Below are 18,315 nucleotides of genomic sequence, written 5' to 3' on the forward strand. Positions count from 1 at the left end.
AAGTTCTTGATGTTAAATCAAATAGATAGGAGAGGACAGAATGATGTCTTAAGTAGGCAGGCATCAGGCCCTTTGGAAGATAGATTTATTGGCTCTTATGAGTCCTGGGCACCTTTTCCTTGCTTTGGTGGTCTCCTTATCCCTAGGGTTTGCATCATCCGAGAGGGGTAAGCCACTTTTCACAGGCTCCGGTAGATACCCACAGTGTTATCAAAGAGTTGAGTGTTGGGAAAGTGTCCAGCTTTGTCCAAAAGGAAGTAAAAGCGTCGGCCTTTGACCTTCAGAGGCAACATAGCAGGAACTTCACCTCTGTGGGCCATGCAGGAAACCTGGTTCAAGGGAACTGTGAAACGCGTCCCCAAGCCAAAGGGGGCATAAGTGGTAAGTGTCACTTGTTGCCCTCCTGCAAGGAGCATGACTGAACGCACAGATCGGCGAGAGTAGAGAAGACCAGCACCAAGGATCAAGGCTCCTGCAGAGGCAAAGTGGGTAAAGGGTTATACAGACCCTCTTAGAGCCAAATTAAATTACTGTAATGGAAGCAACAGTCTTGAGCACTTACACTAAGAATTTTGTGTTCCTAAACCCATCAGTCTTTAAAAAACAACAACAAAAGCCAGGCTTGGTGGCGCACACCTTTAATCCCAGCAGTTGGGAGGCAGAGGCAGGTGGATCACCGCGAGAAGCCAGCCTGGTTTATACAGTAAGTTCCAGGGCAGCCAGAGCTACACAGAGAAACCCTGTTTCGAAAACCAAAACTACAGGGTCCTTTATTCCATGCTGGCTGCAAGCTTGTTACATGTTCCACAACAACAACATTTATGATCTTTCTGCCTCCACTATCCAAGCACTAAAATTACATTTGGGTGCCACTATGTATGATGGATTATGCAGCATTAGGGGCTAAACCCAAAGCCTCATACTAGGCAAGCACTCTACAAATTGAGCTATATCCCTACCCCACCAACATTTTTATAGATGGCCAGCTCCATTGTTAAAAGGAGAAAATAGGCCCGTGGCTACGGTAGCCGGCTCCCAGCTATAGAGAGGGCAAGATCTTGGTCTATGGTACACAGGGTGGGGTGCAAGGCATTCAGGGACCTAGTTACAACATACCAGTATCCCGCTTGTTTTTCTGCTCTTTTGGGAGGATTGGGAACCCTTCTGCCCTGAGTACTTTACTAACAGCCCCACAGCAACCTGTAGCCCAAACCCTTACCCATCGTTCCGCAACCAACAGCTAGCCCGTAGCGCCAGAGTGCAGAGCGCAGGTCCAGGTAGCCCCGGTTGGGAGCCTCCGTAGGAATTCGGATCTGAGGTCTGGACAAGGCTGCAACAGCCAGGGAAGTCCAGAAAATGCCCTGACCGGCGCAAAACAGTCCAAGGACGGCAAAGAAGCGGCCCCGTTCATGCTGGAAGAGTAGCACATCCCTCGGGACCCCATTTTGCAAAGGCCGGCACACGGGATGGGACTTCAGCACGGAAAACAGCCCACTGATCCGCCGCCTGCAAGGTGCCGCCATGGCAGGGCACTTCCGTCTCTGAGGCGGGACTTCCTGTCATGACGCACTTTCCCACCCTCCTGCATCGAGGGAAACAAGCCAGTAAAGGGACACAAACTACAATTATCACTCTTTATCTTAAAAAGTAGAGGGAATCCTGGGGTTAAGTACACAGAGCACCTAAGTCCTTCGGGTAGTTTAGTGTCAGCTCTACAAAGTAAGCTTTGGCTTCCTGGCACCATGAGGCTCAATTTTCCGGAAGTCGTCTCTAAGTCTTCCAGAAGGCGGGTGAGGATGGAGCAGCCCTCCCTCCTCCGTCACAGTTACAGGGTGGCCTCGGGCTGGACAGGAGACAGCAGATGACAGCCAGACAATATTATCCAAGGGCTATTTACAAGGGACTTTTCCTGTGATCATTTCATAAACGCTACTTCTGGAATTTCTCCCTTGGCCTGCAGAAAGATAAAATACAAGTTGAGCCAGATGACCCCTTTCCCACCTTCCCTGGCCAGCTCATGCGACCCCTAGCTGTCCTGACACACTCTATGTAAACCAGGCTGGCCTCTGCCTCCCAAGTGCTGGGTTTAAAGGCGGGCACCACAATTAGCCTTCATCTGACCCTTTCAAAGGCTCAGAGAAATCTGTTTTTCGCCACAGATCCCCTATCTTACCTTGAGATGAGTGAAGGCCTGGGCAGACCTGGTGTAGTCCCAGTTGTTGTCCTGAAGGCACCTGGAGTGTGATTACAACAGGTTACGTGCAAACCAGAATCATGTCACGTGACCACTAGACGCCATTCCAGAGCCATCCACGGAGAAAGCCACCCATGCTTTCCATAAGTTTACACACTGTTGTACCATTCATACAGAATGTCTACCAACGTCACCAAGGTAGTGTTTACACTGGCAGGAAAGGACTTACACGGTCTAAACACTAACTTGCAGCTAGGCAAAATGGTTCAGGCATTCAATCCTACCACTTTCGAGGCTGAAGCAGGTGGGGATCTCTAAGTCTCAGGCAAGCCTGGGCTACATAATGAATAATTCCCAAGCAGCTGAGGCACATAGAGGGACCCTGCCTCAAAACAAAACAAAAGCTGCAGAACCATATATAAAAGGACTTTGGAAGCCAGGTGGTGGTGGCGCACGCCGTTAATCCCAGCACTCGGGAGGCAGAGGCAGGCGGATTGCTGTGAGTTCCAGGCCAGCCAAGGCTACACAGAGAAACCCTGTCTTGAAAAACCAAAAACCCAAATACATAAATAAAATAAATAAATAAATAATAAAAGGACTTTGGAACCAAGTCTGCACCTATAGCCCCAGCCCCCTTGGAATGCTGAGCATCAATTGGAGTCTAGGACTTGAAGAGTTCAAGCCCAGTTTTTTTTTGTTTGTTTGGTTGGTTTTTTTTTTTTTTTGTTTTTCGAGACAGGGTTTCTCTGTGTAGCCTTGACTGTCCTGGACTCACTTTGTAGACCAGGTTGGCCTCGAACTCACAGCAATCCGCCTGCCTCTGCCTCCCGAGTGCTGGATTAAAGGCGTGCGCCACCACGCCCGGCCTTCAAGCCCAGTTTTAACAACTTAATGAGACCCTGTATCAAAATGAATGACGGAAGCTGGGCGTGGTGGTACACTCTGGTAATCCCAGCACTCAGAGAAGCCCTATCTCAAAAAACAAGCAAACAAACAAAAACGAGGACCATGCAGCCCGTTACAATGGTTCACGCCTTTAATCACAACACTCTGGAGGAGACAGGCACAGCCCTGTGAGTTCAAGGCCAGACAAGTATATAGTGAGACCCTGTTCCAAAACATCAACAGAGGCAGAGAAACTAGCTCAGCGGTAGAGAGCCTGTCTAGCATATGTGAAGTCTAGGCTTAATCCCTAATTCTGCTGGAGGAAGGGAGAGAGGAGCCATAGGTAGGTGGGAGGGCGACAATTCATTCTTGTTTTTTCAAGACAGAGTTTCTGTAGGTAGCCTTGGCTGTCCTGGACTCCCTTTGTAGGCCAGGCCAGCCTTGAACTCAGTGATCCACCTGCGTCTGCCTCCCGAGTGCTGGGATTAAAGGTGTGCACCACCACACCCGGCTGACAACTCATTCTTTGTGATTTATAATTTAAAAAATAATTTATACAGAATTCTTAGTATGAATCTTTTCTTTTTCTTTTTTAAAGCACTGCTATTCACTGTTAGGCCATCTGTTTCCCCTGGGTCCTACCCAAGTTCAGCACTCACTTCTGAGACCACTCGAGGTTCATGCCAGACTGGGTAGAAAACGCTTGCAACATTTCCTGTTGTTCTGGGGAGAGTGTGGGTACTGGGCTGGAGGAAGGTGTGGGTGCAGGCATGGCGAAGGCTCTTTGGACTTCTTCAGGGCTGGCATTCCGCACAAATAATTCATCATTTACAATACATAGCCTTTGGGACAAAAAAGCCATTTTAAATAAATGGACAACCAACCTCACCCCTTCACACCGTCTCGCTTCTCAGATCTGGCTGGTATGTACATGGTGCCCCTCCCATAGTACCTTCCATCACTTATTCTCAACTATGGACTAGGTACTTAGGAGGATTACCTCAAAAACACACTAGAATTATTATACAGCCACTCTTTAACCTATCGACAGTTGTTATTCAAACTTCATAAACTTCCTATTGCTTTTCGGCAATTCTGAAAATTCCCCAAGGAATCACTTTCAATTATCGTTCTGCTGTCCTGGGACTGAGACTGGTACCCAACCTGGTAAGATGAGCACTGACCCTGAATTGCTGGCAGGAACTGCAATGAAAGTTCTTGTGAAAGCACGTAAGGAATCTCGAGACTTCCCATCCACTGCAACGAGAACAGCAGCAATAGCTCCTATGAGTCACTCACATCACAGTATTTGATACAAAGAACCCTAACTTGGCCACCTAAGAATAGTTATTTGGACACAGGGGAACAGAGGTGGGATGAAAGGACAGATCAGGGAGGATAGTAACAGAATTTGCTGTGCGATATAGGAAATAAGTGAAAAACTTAAAAAGTGCTAGCCTGTGGCCTGGCAAAGTGTCTGGAGTCACTTCACCTCCTCAAGCACCACTGTGCCTAAGTATCGTAAACCTCATCCAACAAAAGAATCAAGATCTGGAGAGACTGTAACTTTCCCAGACCCACAGAATAAACGCAGGATAAAAATGGAGACCTGTCTGACTTTTACAACCTACACTGTTGTGGTCCCAGGCTTTTGTCACAATGCAGATAAGATAGGTGGAGGAGTTAAGGCCAAACCAAGATGGACTGGGCAAAATAGGAAGGAGGTTGGAGAAGAAACAGATGAACAGATAGCTGGGAAACTAAGGATATGGAGAAAGATTCAGAACTGAAAATTCTTACCTTCCTTGAAGACTCCATTGACAGAAAAACACAGCAATGTGCTCTGAAAGAGAAAAAGCCCCAGAAGCAATGTAGGTTCCCAATCAGAGCCCGAGCCTGCTCACCCAGTGAGTGCTGAACCTATTTGTTTTGTTTTGTTTTGATTTTGATTTTGATTTTGATTTTTTGAGACAGGGTTTCTCTATGTAGCCTTGGCTGTCCTAGACTCGCTTTGTAAACCAGGCTGGCCTCAAAACTCACAGCGATCCGCCTGCCTCTGCCTCCCGAGTGCTGGGATTAAAGGCCTGCGCCACCACGCCCAGCTTGTTTTGTTTTTAAAGACAGTGTTTGTGTAGCCTTGGCTGTTCTGGAATCACTCTGTAGACCAGGCTGTCCTTGAACTCACATCAATCCACCCGCCTCTGCTTCCTAAGTGCTGGGATTAAAGGTGTGTGCCCCACCACACACGCTGGGTGCTGAACTTATTACCCTCCCCAGTTTTTTTCAGGAGAGAATATGTGCTTACTGTTTGGGCACTTATGTCTACCACAAAGGAATTGATGTCATGTTGAGTTTTGGGTAACTCATTGAGGAAGGCAACAACGTTGAGACGTGTATGTTTTAATAGCCGGAACCGCAGGGCTACAAGAAGACGGAACAGAATCCAAGGTTAGCACACACCCACATTGGCTAGCTCTACTGATTTTTTTTCCCAATTGTTTGATTGCTCACAAAATATACTTACTGGGATCTTTAAACTTCTTCACATCTCTGCTGTCTTTGAAATATTCAGCTAAGTTGCTTCTAGAAAAGAAGAAGGAAAGATGGTCAGAACAGTAGCCTGTGTCTCCCAAAGAAGCCTGTGGTTCTAGATAGGTTCTGACATGTGCCGCTCACCGGACAGAGTTCTGGGTGTTGGAAGGAATGCTTAATGAGCAACAGGCGCCATCATGGTAGGCATCTAGAAGACCCTGGCGGTCTCCTGAGTCATAAATTGCATAGTACCTGTAAGCAGAGCAAGAGAAAGAGTCTGAGTTCTATGTCTGAAACCAATGGGGGACAGCAGTGAGCAGTGCACAGGCAGTCATTGTACCCAGCCGACGGGCTCCTAGGACACTCACTGCTGCAAGAAGTGCAGGACCAAACTCTTTAGGTTCTCTGTTCCAAAATAGCTTCCCTGAAATCAAACAAGACATTACGATCATGATATCAGCAGGCTTCCTGCTCATGAGTCTAATTCCACCCCCAATTCTGACCTTGCAGGGTGGTAACATTGTGGGGGCTTCGACATCAAAGGCAATTGGAGGGGGGAGCTCATGGCCATCCTGTGGGAAGAAGTGAATATAACACATGAAACAGAAGACTGGATTTGTGAACCCACAGAACAGCTAAGGGTGAAGGGTCTGTAGCCCATCATAAGAAGGCATGGGGAGGGCGCAGGGCTCCCAGGTGAACTCTGCCCACAGGTATTTCTAGGACAATGACTACCACTATTAGCGGATTCTCAAAGGGATCTACGCACCCACAATTTTGGTTGGTCACAAAATAGAGGCAAGACCTTGATGATGCTTGTTAGAAAGTACAAAGTGTTAGACTTACCAGGCGTAATAACTTGGGAAATCGTTCGCGAATGGCGCTGTCAAGAACGGGACAGAAGTGAGTGACACTTCAGAGCCATCATGCCTCCTGGGCTGCTCTAGGAGCAAATACACCAAAAACCCGAGGAACAGCCCATCCCATCCTGCTCATTGCCCACTCCTCCCCAGCTTGCACTTAGGGACAAGAACCCCCATTCCCCTCCTCACCAGGGCACCCCTTCTAGACTGCCTTGAAGGCTGGCTGTGTATTCTTGCTGCCTGACCCCGAGTGTCACAGGAGGAACACTCTCAGCCCAGGCTTTAAGCCTAGGGCCACCTTCCCCACTTTGCCCCCCTTACCTTCCACCTACTCACGTGTGCAGCCCCGGGAGGAGGGAATGGGGTGGGAGCCCAGGGGCTCCGCTGCCTCACCAGGTATCCACCAGTTCTGCCAGGTCTGGCCTTGGCCAAGACCAGAACACACCACAAAGTATGGCACAGGATGTTGAGGCAGGGAGATGAGCAAGACGGACTTAAGAAGAGGGGAAGAGAAGAGACCAAGGGAAAGGAGAAGAGAAAAAGACAAAGACAGGGCAGGGACGAGGGAGAGATGGGGAGATAAGGAGAGGAAGCCAAGCAAAAGGGACAGAACTGAAGGCAGAGGCACTTAGCAAAGAATGGTAGAAAGAAAGACCTCCTGATGCAGCCCTTTCCTTCAGCTGCCCCTCTCCTGTGGTCCCAAGGTAGACATGGAGAACAATTCTTTTTTTTTTTTTTTCTTTTTTCTTTTTCTTTGGTTTTTCAAGACAAGGTCTCTCTGTGTACCCTTGGCTGTCCTGGAGTAACTTTGTAGACCAGGCTGGCCTCGAACTCACAGCGATCCGCCTGCCTCTACCTCCCAAGTGCTGGGATTACAGGCATGCGCCACCACGCCCGGCTCTGGAGAACAATTCTTATAGTGGTTTGCAATCGCTGTTGGCCAGGTCTCTGTCTGCTCCCTGGGTCCTGGTCTGAGCTGGGCGTGGGAGGTAAAACAGCCATGGGGCCAGGAGACCTTCCTCAGAAGATATGAGGGTTCAGGCCTCTGCCAAGTTGGGGGGCGGGTGAGAGTCTATGCCTCACCTCAGTTGGACCCCAAGTTCTCTCCTGATGGCCCCTCTGGGACTGTGCCTGTCTTAGGTTGTTCCTTCCCTGAGGAATCTTACCCGTCTCTGGCTAACCAGCCATCCTCCGGGGCCAAGCAGGGTGATGTGAGGTGTGCCAGTGAAGGAGGCGCAGTGCCCATGACAGAGTCATTTCTGTCTCCTTCGTAGCAGATGCCCCTGTGGCCTCCACGCCCAGCACCTGCCTTGGGAACCCCTCGCCTGCTGCCGGGGCCCCGGCTTTGGTCACATCTTAGGGAAGCCAGGTTTCTTCTTTAGGAGGGGCCCAGCTCATAGCACTGGGCAAGCCTCCAAGAGGCATCAACCTCAGAGTGGGCAAGAAGGACCAGGCCACAGCTTTGGCTAAGTGCATCATGAGGAGAGAGTCCCTCTTGGCACAATGGAAGACAGACCATCAAAGGACAAAGAAGGCAGGCCCATCTCAGTAGGCAGTCTCAGAGAGGGCTTTTCTCAGCCTGAGTGCACCAGGTTTTGGCTAAAGACAAACACATGAGTGGAACATATATAAGGCACCCCCACATCAGAACAGAAAAGTGGGGAGGTGCCCTTCCTGGAACAACAGGTAGGGAGATTCTAGAAAAGGCTGTGTTCAAGAAGGAAAGAGAAAGACCAGAGAGCCAGAGAACAGTCATCGGGGGGGTGGGGGGGGGGGTGGGGTGGGGTGCGGGGGGGAAAAAAAAAAAGAAAGGAGCGATCTGGGACAAAGCTAGGAGACACAGACAGGCAGAAAGGAGTACGTGATCCTCCTCCCAAAGGACAGGTGGCTCCAGCTCAGGGCTGCAAGTTCTCCTGTAGACGGGCACTGGTCAGGGTGCATTAGCTCAGCCTCCTAGGGGGTGAAGGTCCCCGGGAGGGGAGACAGAGACTACAACTGACCTGATATATGTGGCCTGGTCTATGAAGGTGTCACACATGGGGTTTCTGTCAAGCCACAGCTCTTCTAGCTTCAGCCCTTTTATCTTGTCTAACTCCCGCTCAGACTTCAACTGTAAAAGATGAGGGGAGGGCAAAGGGAAGAAAGACACCCTTGTAGAGACAGCAGGGGGACCCCCATATAACTGAACGCTACCTATGTTTTCTTCCCTGCTTCCCACCATGGCCAGCCAAACTCTTCTTGACTTCCACCACTGGAGCAATCTCGCCAGAGGTCAGTGTGATGGCTCAGGAGTCAGGAGCTCTTGCTGAGCAAGCACCACAACCTGAGTTCCCCAAAGCTGTCCTCTGGCCTCCACTCACTCATAATCAGTAACTATTAAAAACAAAACCATTGGGGCTGGAGAGATGGCTCAGAGGTTAAGAGCACTGGCTGCTCTTCCAGAGGTCCTGGGTTCAATTCCCAGCAACCACATAGTAGCTCACAACCATCTATAACGTGATCTGACACCCTCTTCTGGCAGGCAGAGCACTGTATACATAATAGTAAATAAATAAATTTACAAAAAACAAAAACAAAACGAAACCATCACTAGGTTATCAGTCTTACTTCATTCCCAGAGAGATTTAGCGTCTTTAGGTTTGGCGCCTTCTGCACAATGCTGGACATATCATCCAGCCTGTACAGCCTGTTGTTGCTCAAGTTCAAAGACATCAGCTGTGAGTAGAACAAAGTTTGGAAGTGTTAGCACAGTAAACCAGAGACAAGTCTGGTCCTTATCCTATTCTACCTATCTCACACAAAATAAAATAAAATAAAAAATAGAAGTTTCACCTCAGGAATGTTGTCTTCGATAATCCTCAGGGTGGCTGCCATACACCTTCTGCGGTTTAGAACAACATCAATGTTCTGGGCCACCAAATCTTCATTAAGCAAAAAGAAAAGGAAGTCTGAGAAGGCATGCCCACACCAGTGTTATAACGACTAGTTGCTCTCCCTCTCCATCTAGTCAGGACCACTGCTGTCAGCCATACCTGGGTCTGAGCACAGGCCCTTGAGGTCAAGTGCTTGCTGGGAGCCATCAAATCGTTTGCTCATGATAAGCTGGAGGAAAGAAGACAAGCAAAGGGCTTAGTGGTCACTGAGTGGAACTTAAAAACTGCTGGACCACATCACCTGAGCCAGCCTCACCTTGAGCTGCTCTATTTGTTCGGGCTTCAGTTCATTCTCTATAGTGACGGGTGGAGCAGAGGAGTTGATGATGATCGATATCTGAAGAGAAGACAGAAAGGCAACACTTGAGGGAAGCCTAGCTCCCAGAACTAAGACCTAATCCCTTTTACTCAGCGCCATCCATGCTACACTACACCCTTTCTCCACATACCCTTCTGTTTTCTCGATCATGAATCTTATAGTTGATAGCCTTTAGTGCGGAAGCAGTAGTGGCATCTTCCACAAAAAACTGGGCCCGTGTGTTTTCATAGTGAAACTGAAAGAAGGAAAAACAAGAACATTAGACCTGAGTCCACAAGCCCTTACCCAGCATCCCAAGCCTGACTTCACCTTACCTCAATGGGGTTGAAGGGGACACTGCATTTGCTCTGAATCATGCTCAGGAGCCACGTTTTGTCATATTTTCTGCCATAAGGAATCTGGAAGTGGGGGAAAAGAGTACATATGTAACCAAGCCAGCACATTTCCATTAGTTCTCCTTTTATATTTTCTGACAAGAATGAAAAGATTTTTAGAGCTTTAGGGTGGTGCTTTCACATAGAAGGCATACTTAGTATGGCATGTATGAGGCTCGGTGATAGAAAGCACTTAGCATGCATGAGGTCTCAGAGATAGGAGGCATGCTTACATGCATGAGGCTGGTAGAGCCCTTCCATGACAAAATAACTGTTTTTTTTTCTCCTAAAGAAAGAACCAGATATGTCCAGTTTCCACTTGAGATACAAAGATTCCTTAAACTCTTTTCCATATACTTATTATTCCCAGCAATATGGCTCAGACAACATGGCCGCATATCAAATGTATTAATTCTAAAAGTTCTAAGATTATGTGTGCCTTACCTAATCCCCAGAGACTCCACAGCCTCCCATTAAGTGTTAATCTACATCCTGACCACACTTATCCGATTCCCTGTCCATCTGTCATCCTGCCTATCCTCCTTAACTCCTGCCTTAACGCCGTTCTTAGATACTCATTCTAAGAGGAAAGGACAGATAGTGTGAAACTTGATTACTAAGTAAACATTGGAGAAAACAGATTTGAGGGCTAGGGGCAGGTGTCAAAACACCCTCACTGAGTCCAGTCCTGTTTCCTGGATCATCTACTCTCCCAAGTACTCACTGTAATCTTGAACCAGTTCTTAGTGGTTCCATCTTGACTGGTGCCAGCCCCTCCTCTCTCTGGAGGAGCTCTGTGTCTTCGTACAGTAATATGAATTCGATCTCGATCATGCCAAGTATCTCCCCGACGGTTAGGCCGGTTGGAATAGGGATTGCTATTGGGAAGCAGAAAAAAATGTCCATAAACACTAGGAAAGATGAACCTGTCCTGCTAATGAAACGATAGCTACTAAATTAGTTCTGTCAAATATCACTTTACAAGGTTAGAGAAATGACCCAGACAATAACTAAGAGGACTACATAATCCAAAGCAGACCAGTCACTTACTATCTTACTCGGGGGCCATCTTGGGGATCGTTCATTGCCACATCTCCATCATCTTCCTCAAACCGGGAGGACCGTATACCTGAACCACCTCTTCCAGACCTGCGATTCCCCTCACACTTCCATCGGAAAGGCCCCCGGCCTTTCTTTCTTCTCTGAGGGAAACTAACACGGTCATCATGCTCTGGAATTGGAAACAGACACAGGAATTGAATTAGTAAACCTATCAGTGGTCTTAGCTACCTTGGAGCGACCACCAGTTTCTAGTACTCTGTACTCCTGGAAAGAAAGATGCTAACTACAAAGGCCACCTCCATACAGATGTCTATGGCCTGGCCAGACGAACTAACTTTCTCTAGGACATCAACACCAGGAACAAGTTACTGGAAAACTGTAGGGATATTGGAAAATAAGAGGGCCAAGAATGTATCTGAGGGGGCTGGAGAGATGACTCATCCTTCCACCCTCCCCCCAAGACTAGGGTTTCGCTGTGTAACACTGGCTGTCCTGGAACTATCTTGTTCTGTAGACCAGGCCGGCCTTCAATTCAAGAGGTCCACCTGCCTCTGCCTCCCCAAGTGTTGGGATTAAAGGCAAGACGACTCTTTTTTCTTTTTTAAAAATATTTACTTATTTATTCATATACAATGTTCTGCTTGTATGTATGCCTGTACACCAGAAGAGGGTACCAGATCTCTCTATAGATGGTTGTGAGCCACCATGTGGTTGCTGGGAATTGAACTCAGTACCTCTGGAAGAGCAGCCAGTGTAACTGCTGAGCCATCTCTCCAGGCCAAGTCTTTTTTTCTTTTTAAAAATTCTTCCCTCATACAATACACACAGACTACAGCCTCTCCTCCCTCCATTTCTCCCAGTCTTCGTCCCTCCTCCTAACCCCTCAATCCCCGGCTCAGACCCACTGCTCCTGCTTCCCTTCAGAAAAGAGCAGGCCTTCCAGTGATATCAACCCAACATGGGATGACAAGATGCAATGAGACTAGACACAAACCTTCATATCAAGGCACGATGAGGCAATCCAGAAGGAGAAAATGGTCCCAAGAGCACGGAAAACGAGTCAGAGACATGCCCACACCCACTATAAGGGGGCAATCCCACAAAATCCCCAAGCTAAGCACCACAGCATATGTGCAGAGGAGCTGCTGCAGACCCGTGCAGGCCCCTGGTTGTCACTTCAGCCCCTGTGAGCCTCTGTGAGCCCTGCCTAGTTGACTCTGTGTCCTCAACCCCCCTGGCTCCTATCATTCCTCCTCCCTCTCTTCCCTGGGGTTCCTAGAGTTCCACCTAATGTTCGGATGTGGGTCTCTGTATCTGCTCCCATCAGCTTCCAGGAAGCCTCTCTGATGACGATTGGGCTAAGGCACCTCGCTTTGCAGACCAGGCTGGCCTCCAATCACAGAGATGCTGGAATTAAAGGCATGTGCCACCATGTCCAGCTAGGCACCTCATTTTTTTTTTTTTTTTTACTTTTTCAGACAGGGTCTCTCTGTGTAGCCTTGGCTGTCCTGGACTCACTTTGTAGACTGGACTGGCCTCAAACTCAGCGATACACCTGCCTCTGTCTCCCAAGTACTAGGATTAAAGGCGTGTGCCACCACGCCTGGCTTTAGGCATCTCATTCTTAAGAATACTAACTGCTGCGGCTGGAGAGTCACAACCATCTATAGTGAGATCACGTGCCTCTTCTGGTGTGCAGGCGTACTCACAAGCAGAACACCATATAAATAATAAATAAACAAATCTTTAAAAAGAGTGCTTATTAAAAAAAAATACTAACTGCTCTAAAAGAACCAGCTTTGATTCCCAGAATCCACACTACAGTGTACACTGTCTGTAACTTCATTCCAGAGGCCTCCATGGGTACCCCAGGCACTCATGTGGTTCACAAACATATAAACAAGCCAAACACTAATATAAAAGAAAAAAAAAAAGGAAAAGAAAAAGAAATGTAGTTCAGTGATAGAATGTTTGCCCAGCACATTCAATAACCTGGGTTTGATGCCCAGTATCTCCTCAAAATAAACAAACATCAAAGTGAACAATTTTCATGCTTTTAGTACCAGCAGTTGAGGGGGAGCAGCAGGAGAATCAGAAACTCAAGGTTATTTACAGCTACATCCTGAATTTAAGACCAACCTGGGCTACATGACATCTTGTCTTAAAATAAGGCTTAGCCGGGGAAGGGGAGGCTCTTTCCACAACCCCAACTGCACTGGCTGTGCTGGAGGCTGCAGGAACGGCCCAGGGACTAGAATGCGTGCTGCCCCTTCAGAAAGCCCAGCACTGGCTTCCAGAACCTCCGTGCTGGCCCCCAACGGTCCACTTTAGTGTGGAATCAAAGCTGTTCCTCTGGAAAAACAGCCAATGCTCTTAAGCAACGAGTCATCTCTCCAATCCCCCCTGAATATATCCTTGACCCTTTTATTTTTCCATCATCCCTAAGTTTTATAATAACTTGTTCCTGATACTGATGTCCTATAAAAAGTTCTTTCCTTGGGCTGGAGAGATGGCTCAGTGGTTAAGAGCACTGTCTGCTCTTCCAGAGGTTGTGGATTCAATTCCCAGCACCCACATGGCAGCTCACAACTGTAACTCCAGTTCCGGAGGATCTGACACCCTCAAACCAATACAAACAAACAAACAAATAAATAAACGTGTGCATCACCACAACTGGCACTGTGGTCATATTTTTTTTAAAAAGGAGGAGATCTTTCTTCTGAGGCTGGAGAGATGGCTTAGTGGTTGATTAAGAGTACCAGCTGGCTGGCGGTGGTGGTGCACATCTTTAATCCCAGCACTTGGGAGGCAGAGGCAGGGGGATCGCTTTGAGTTCGAGGCCAGCCTGGTTTACAAAGTGAGTCAAGAACAGTCAAGGCTACCACTCAAGGGAAACCCACATACTTGCAAGCACGCAAGAGGACCAGCTGTTCTTTCGAGGACATAGGTTAAGATTCCCAGCACACACATGGCAGCTCACAACTGTCTGCAACTCTAGTTCTAGAGGATCCAACACCCGCACACAGACACACACGCAGGCAAACCACCAATGCACATAAAATGAAAATGAATTTTAAAACTGAAAAAAAAAAAAAAAAAAAAAAAAAAAGGTTCTTTCCTCTGGCCAGGACACTGGCGTCAGTGTGAAGGTAGCCTTTGTAGTTAATTCCAGGGAATCCAAAGTCAACTTTCTGGCCTCTGCAGACACCACACCCACACATGACATACAGATATACGTACAGGCAAAATACCCAGATGCGGAAGATAAAAATAAACTTTCAAAATGAAAGGTGAATATAATCACAATACATTGTATATATGTATAAAATTGTCAAACAAACAAAACCCTTAAAACTTAAGGGGGGATAGGGGAAGCAGAAACTAGTTCTTACAAAGAAAAGTAAAATGTGGAAGTGTGAGCAACCCCAAAATGTAACCAGATCCCTGAAATGTCACTTGTGATTTCTTTTGCCTGTAAGTACAAATGATGGTCAGAGCCAGATGTTGTGGCAAATACCTGTAATACTGGCAACTGGGAAGTGGAGGGCTCAACTACACAAGAGTTCAAAGGTATCCTGGGCTACATGAGTTTCTATCTCAAAAAATAAAAATAAAAAAACCTTACAAATATGACATACTTTAAAGTCTCCTAAGAATGACTGCTACCTCTTGCACTCTGAATTTAGGAAATGCTAATTTCTTTGACGAGAGATAGCTTGCACCACAAGGGACTTCTAGATTCAGGATGTGATGGCAGCTCCACATGAGGGTCCTGGAATGTTCTCTAAAGTAACCTGTGTTTGAAGCAGGAAGATTACAGGTTCCAGACCAGCTAACACCCTGACTTAAAAAGGAAAATAGGTGGACTGGAGAGATGGCTCAGAGGTTAAAAGCACTCTCTGCTCTTCCAGAGGTCCTGAGTTCAATTCCCAGCAACCACATGGTGGCTCACAACCATCTATAATGAGCTCTGGTGCCCTCTTCTGGCATGTTGGCTCACATGCAGACAGATTACTGTATAAATAATAAATAAATAAATCTTAAAAAAAAAAAAAGAAAGAAAGAAAATAGGCGCTGAGTGTGGTATCACATGCCTGTTATCCTAGCACTCAAGAGGCAGAGGCAGGAGGATCTCTGTGGGTTCAAAGCTATCCTGGTCTACAAAGAGAGTGCAGGAAAACCAAGGCTACACAGAGGAAAAAACCCTGTCTCAAAAAAAAAAAAAAAAAAAAAGGAAAATAAGCCAAAAATAGTAGCTAGGCAGAGCTCTTTTTATTTATTTATTTATTTGAAGGCCAGCCTGGTGAGTTCCAGAATACTCAGAGCTACATATTAAGGCCTTGTCTTAAAGTGGGGGAAAAGAAGGAGGAAGAGGAGGAGGAGGAGGAGGCAGTGGTGGCATTGTGGTGCATGCCTTTAGTGCCAGCACTCAGGAGGCTGAGGCAAGTGGATTGCTGTGAGTTTGAGGCCAGCCTGGTCTACAAAGTGAGTCCAGGAAAGCCAAGGATACACAGAGAAACACTGTCTCAAAAAACAAAAACAAACAAAAGAAAACAACAAAAAAGAAAAAAACCCACAAAAACAAGAAAAGGTAAATACATAAAACCAAGTGTAGAAGTACAGCAGCTTAGGGCAAGAGGATTAGAGAGGTTCAAGGTCATCCTCCACTCCAGAGTTCAATGTGACTAGGATGAGACCTGTCTCTCTTAGTGTGTATCTCTACATATATGTAGACAAATAAATACAAGCAGGGCTGAGGATACAGGTCAGTTGATAAAGTGCTTACCTATCCTTTACACAGACAGACACACACACACTCACTCGCCAGACTGAAGCTGAGGCAGGAGAATTTGAAACTTCATGTCAGTCTTGGCAATTTAGTAAAATCATCTCAAACAAACAAACACAAACAAACAAACAAACCAAAAAACCAAAACAACAAAAAACAAAAAAGGGATGGGGATTTAGCTCTGTGGGAAAATAGAAGGCCTGGCTGTCCAGGTAGTGGCTCTCGTCTTTAATCCCAGCACTCAGGAAGCAGAGGCAGGCTGATCTCTTGTGAGTTCAAGGCCAGCCTGGTCTACAAAGTGAGTTCAGGACAGCCAAGGCTACAACAGAGAAACTTTGTCTGGAAACCCACCCCCCCCTTAAAAAAAAAAAAGTAAAAATATGGTGGCAAAAATCACATGCCTGCCTGCAATACTGAACTTGGGAAGCTGACACAGGAAGACTGACTGAGGCCAGCCTGGGACACTAAGGCTGACCCTTATAAGGGAGAACTAGCCTTCCCCAGGGATCAACTCCCTAAATGGTTATCCAATCCCCAATGGAAAGCCTTAAAAACAAATACACAAAAGCAACACTAAATTGATTCAGCAGGCTGCATGAATTTGGGGAGCGGGGCAACATGGGAGTTGATGGAGGAAGGAGATCAAGTAATTTTACTTTAATTAAATTAAAAGCTCACTGGGTAAACTGAGCACCTGTAATCCCAGCACTCGGGAGGCAAAGGCAGTCTGATCTCAGTGAGTTCAAGGCCAGACTGGTCTACAAAGTGAGTCTGAGTCCAGGACAACCTAAACTATACATAGAAACAGTGTCTCAAAAAAAAAAAAAAAAAAAAAAAAAAAAGGTTCACTGGGTAGAAAAAACTTGCCTGGCTGGGCGGTGGTGGCGCATGCCTTTAATCCCAGTACTCAGGAGGCAGAGGCAAGGGGATCCCAGTAAGTTCGAGGCCAGCCTGGTCTACAATGCGAGTGCAGGACAGCCAAGAACACACAGAGAAACCCTGTCTCGGAAAATAAAAAATAAAAAATAAAAAAAGGAAAGAAAAAAAAAAAAGAAAAAGAAAAAGAAAAGAAAAAAACTTGCCCATGATAAATCATCAGTACCACACAAATCCAAACCGGTTTAAAACTTCCAGAGGAAACTACGTAACATCTAGCGTCCTGTAAACAATGACCCTCCCCAAAGGACCCTGGTAAAAAGAAACAGCGCACTGAGAAATCTCCACTTCAGGCACCTGATAGACATGAGATCTATCTCTCTCTCTCTCTCTCTCTCTCTCTCTCTCTCTCTCTCTCTCTCTCTCTCTCTCTCTCTCTCACACACACACACACACACACACACACTCTCACACACACACACAAACTTGAGAGACAGGTATCCACATGAAAGAGGCGGAAAACAAGGCCTGAAAGTTTAACTCAGTCGGGGTTAGCACAGCCAACTCCAGATTCAAATTCAGCTGTCATACTATCCTAACCACCACAACGGATTAACAAGTCAGGGTAGGTATTCAGACTAGAAAACTGGTAAACAATAAGCAGCAGGCTGCAAGAACCGACTGATGGAATAAATAAATAAGATAAACAGGGCACCAGGGCAGCCCATGAACAAGTGACTCCTGACTCACATTTAAAGAGGAGGGCCGCCGAACTGAATTGACAGGCAGCAACCACCCTCGAAGTTGAAAGGAATCTTGTCACCTCACCGGAGCCACAGGTCCTCCAACGCCAGAATCCAGGAGACTCTGGAGCCCTCGGGTCCCGTGGCGCCCTGCGCCTCCTGCCCGCGAGGCCACCGCTGCCCACGGACGCAGGGCTCCTCGCGGCCTCCCGCCCCCGGGCTGCGGCCTAGGCCGGGGCCGCCCACCCCGACCCACCGCGCCGCCTCCCGGCCCGAGGCCCCGCACTGACCGTTGTATGACTTCCCTTCGTCCGCCATGGCACAGGCAGGTACAGGGGCGGGCTCAGGCGCAGAACCTGACGCCACCAAACGCCCCGACGGCTCGGCGCTCAGGACAGAAGCTCTCCTACGACCGGCGCCACCGCATTTATCCGGCGAAGCACGTCGCGCGCGGCCGACGTCCCCAGGATGTGGGCGGTGCCGCGGGGCGGATACGCGCTCTCTGCGCCTGCGCGGAAGCAGGGCGGGCGCGCGGGGGCGTAGCCAGGCCCTCCGAGGCCCGCCCACGGCTGGAGTTTGGGGCTCAATGGTTTACCAAGCAGCCCCGCCTTCCTGCTTCTCTGAAGGTCCGGCAGTGCCGGGGTTCCTGCTGGAGCTGAGCGGTCAGCTGCAACCCTGTACTCAAGAGGAGCAGGGACGAGGGCCGCACAGAAGACCTGGTCTCTGAACGGGTTAACGGCTCACA

At 47.8% G+C, this 18,315-nt stretch overlaps 2 protein-coding genes across 2 annotated transcripts; both read right to left on the reverse strand.

Annotated features, from left to right (window-relative positions):
• Positions 1-71: 71 nt before the first annotated feature.
• On the reverse strand, positions 72-1,530 carry TMEM223 (transmembrane protein 223). Its single transcript, XM_084773489.1, has 2 exons — positions 1,220-1,530; positions 72-472 (listed from the first exon to the last, which is right to left on the reverse strand). The coding sequence occupies exons 1-2, from the start codon at positions 1,521-1,523 to the stop codon at positions 180-182; spliced, it is 597 nt and encodes a 198-aa protein (XP_084629615.1). The 5' UTR covers positions 1,524-1,530; the 3' UTR covers positions 72-179.
• Positions 1,531-1,620: 90 nt separating this feature from the next.
• On the reverse strand, positions 1,621-18,041 carry NXF1 (nuclear RNA export factor 1). Its single transcript, XM_084773465.1, has 21 exons — positions 17,861-18,041; positions 11,151-11,331; positions 10,825-10,978; positions 10,041-10,124; positions 9,857-9,961; positions 9,664-9,744; positions 9,507-9,576; positions 9,307-9,395; positions 9,082-9,189; positions 8,475-8,584; positions 6,458-6,494; positions 6,115-6,183; positions 5,980-6,035; positions 5,756-5,863; positions 5,604-5,662; positions 5,385-5,500; positions 4,880-4,922; positions 4,264-4,336; positions 3,739-3,921; positions 2,174-2,234; positions 1,621-1,954 (listed from the first exon to the last, which is right to left on the reverse strand). Exons 1-21 carry the CDS (start codon positions 17,886-17,888, stop codon positions 1,916-1,918), a joined length of 1,854 nt encoding a protein of 617 aa, XP_084629591.1. The 5' UTR covers positions 17,889-18,041; the 3' UTR covers positions 1,621-1,915.
• Between the last annotated feature and the right edge of the window lie 274 nt (positions 18,042-18,315).

Source organism: Acomys minous, assembly GCF_964271855.1.
Source record: "Acomys minous genome assembly, chromosome: 2".
Taxonomy (NCBI): domain Eukaryota; kingdom Metazoa; phylum Chordata; class Mammalia; order Rodentia; family Muridae; genus Acomys; species Acomys minous.

Coding starts and splice junctions, on each gene's coding strand:
- TMEM223 (XM_084773489.1), bottom strand. CDS start 1,523: ATGGCGGCACCTTGCAGGCGGCGGATCAGTGGGCTGTTTTCCGTGCTG. Junction 473..1,219: donor TGTTGGTTGCGGAACGATGG/GTAAGGGTTTGG, acceptor TTGCCTCTGCAG/GAGCCTTGATCCTTGGTGCT.
- NXF1 (XM_084773465.1), bottom strand. CDS start 17,888: ATGGCGGACGAAGGGAAGTCATACAACG. Junction 9,745..9,856: donor ATGATCGAGAAAACAGAAGG/GTATGTGGAGAA, acceptor TCTTCTCTTCAG/ATATCGATCATCATCAACTC. Junction 6,184..6,457: donor TTCCCAAGTTATTACGCCTG/GTAAGTCTAACA, acceptor TTCTTCCCACAG/GATGGCCATGAGCTCCCCCC.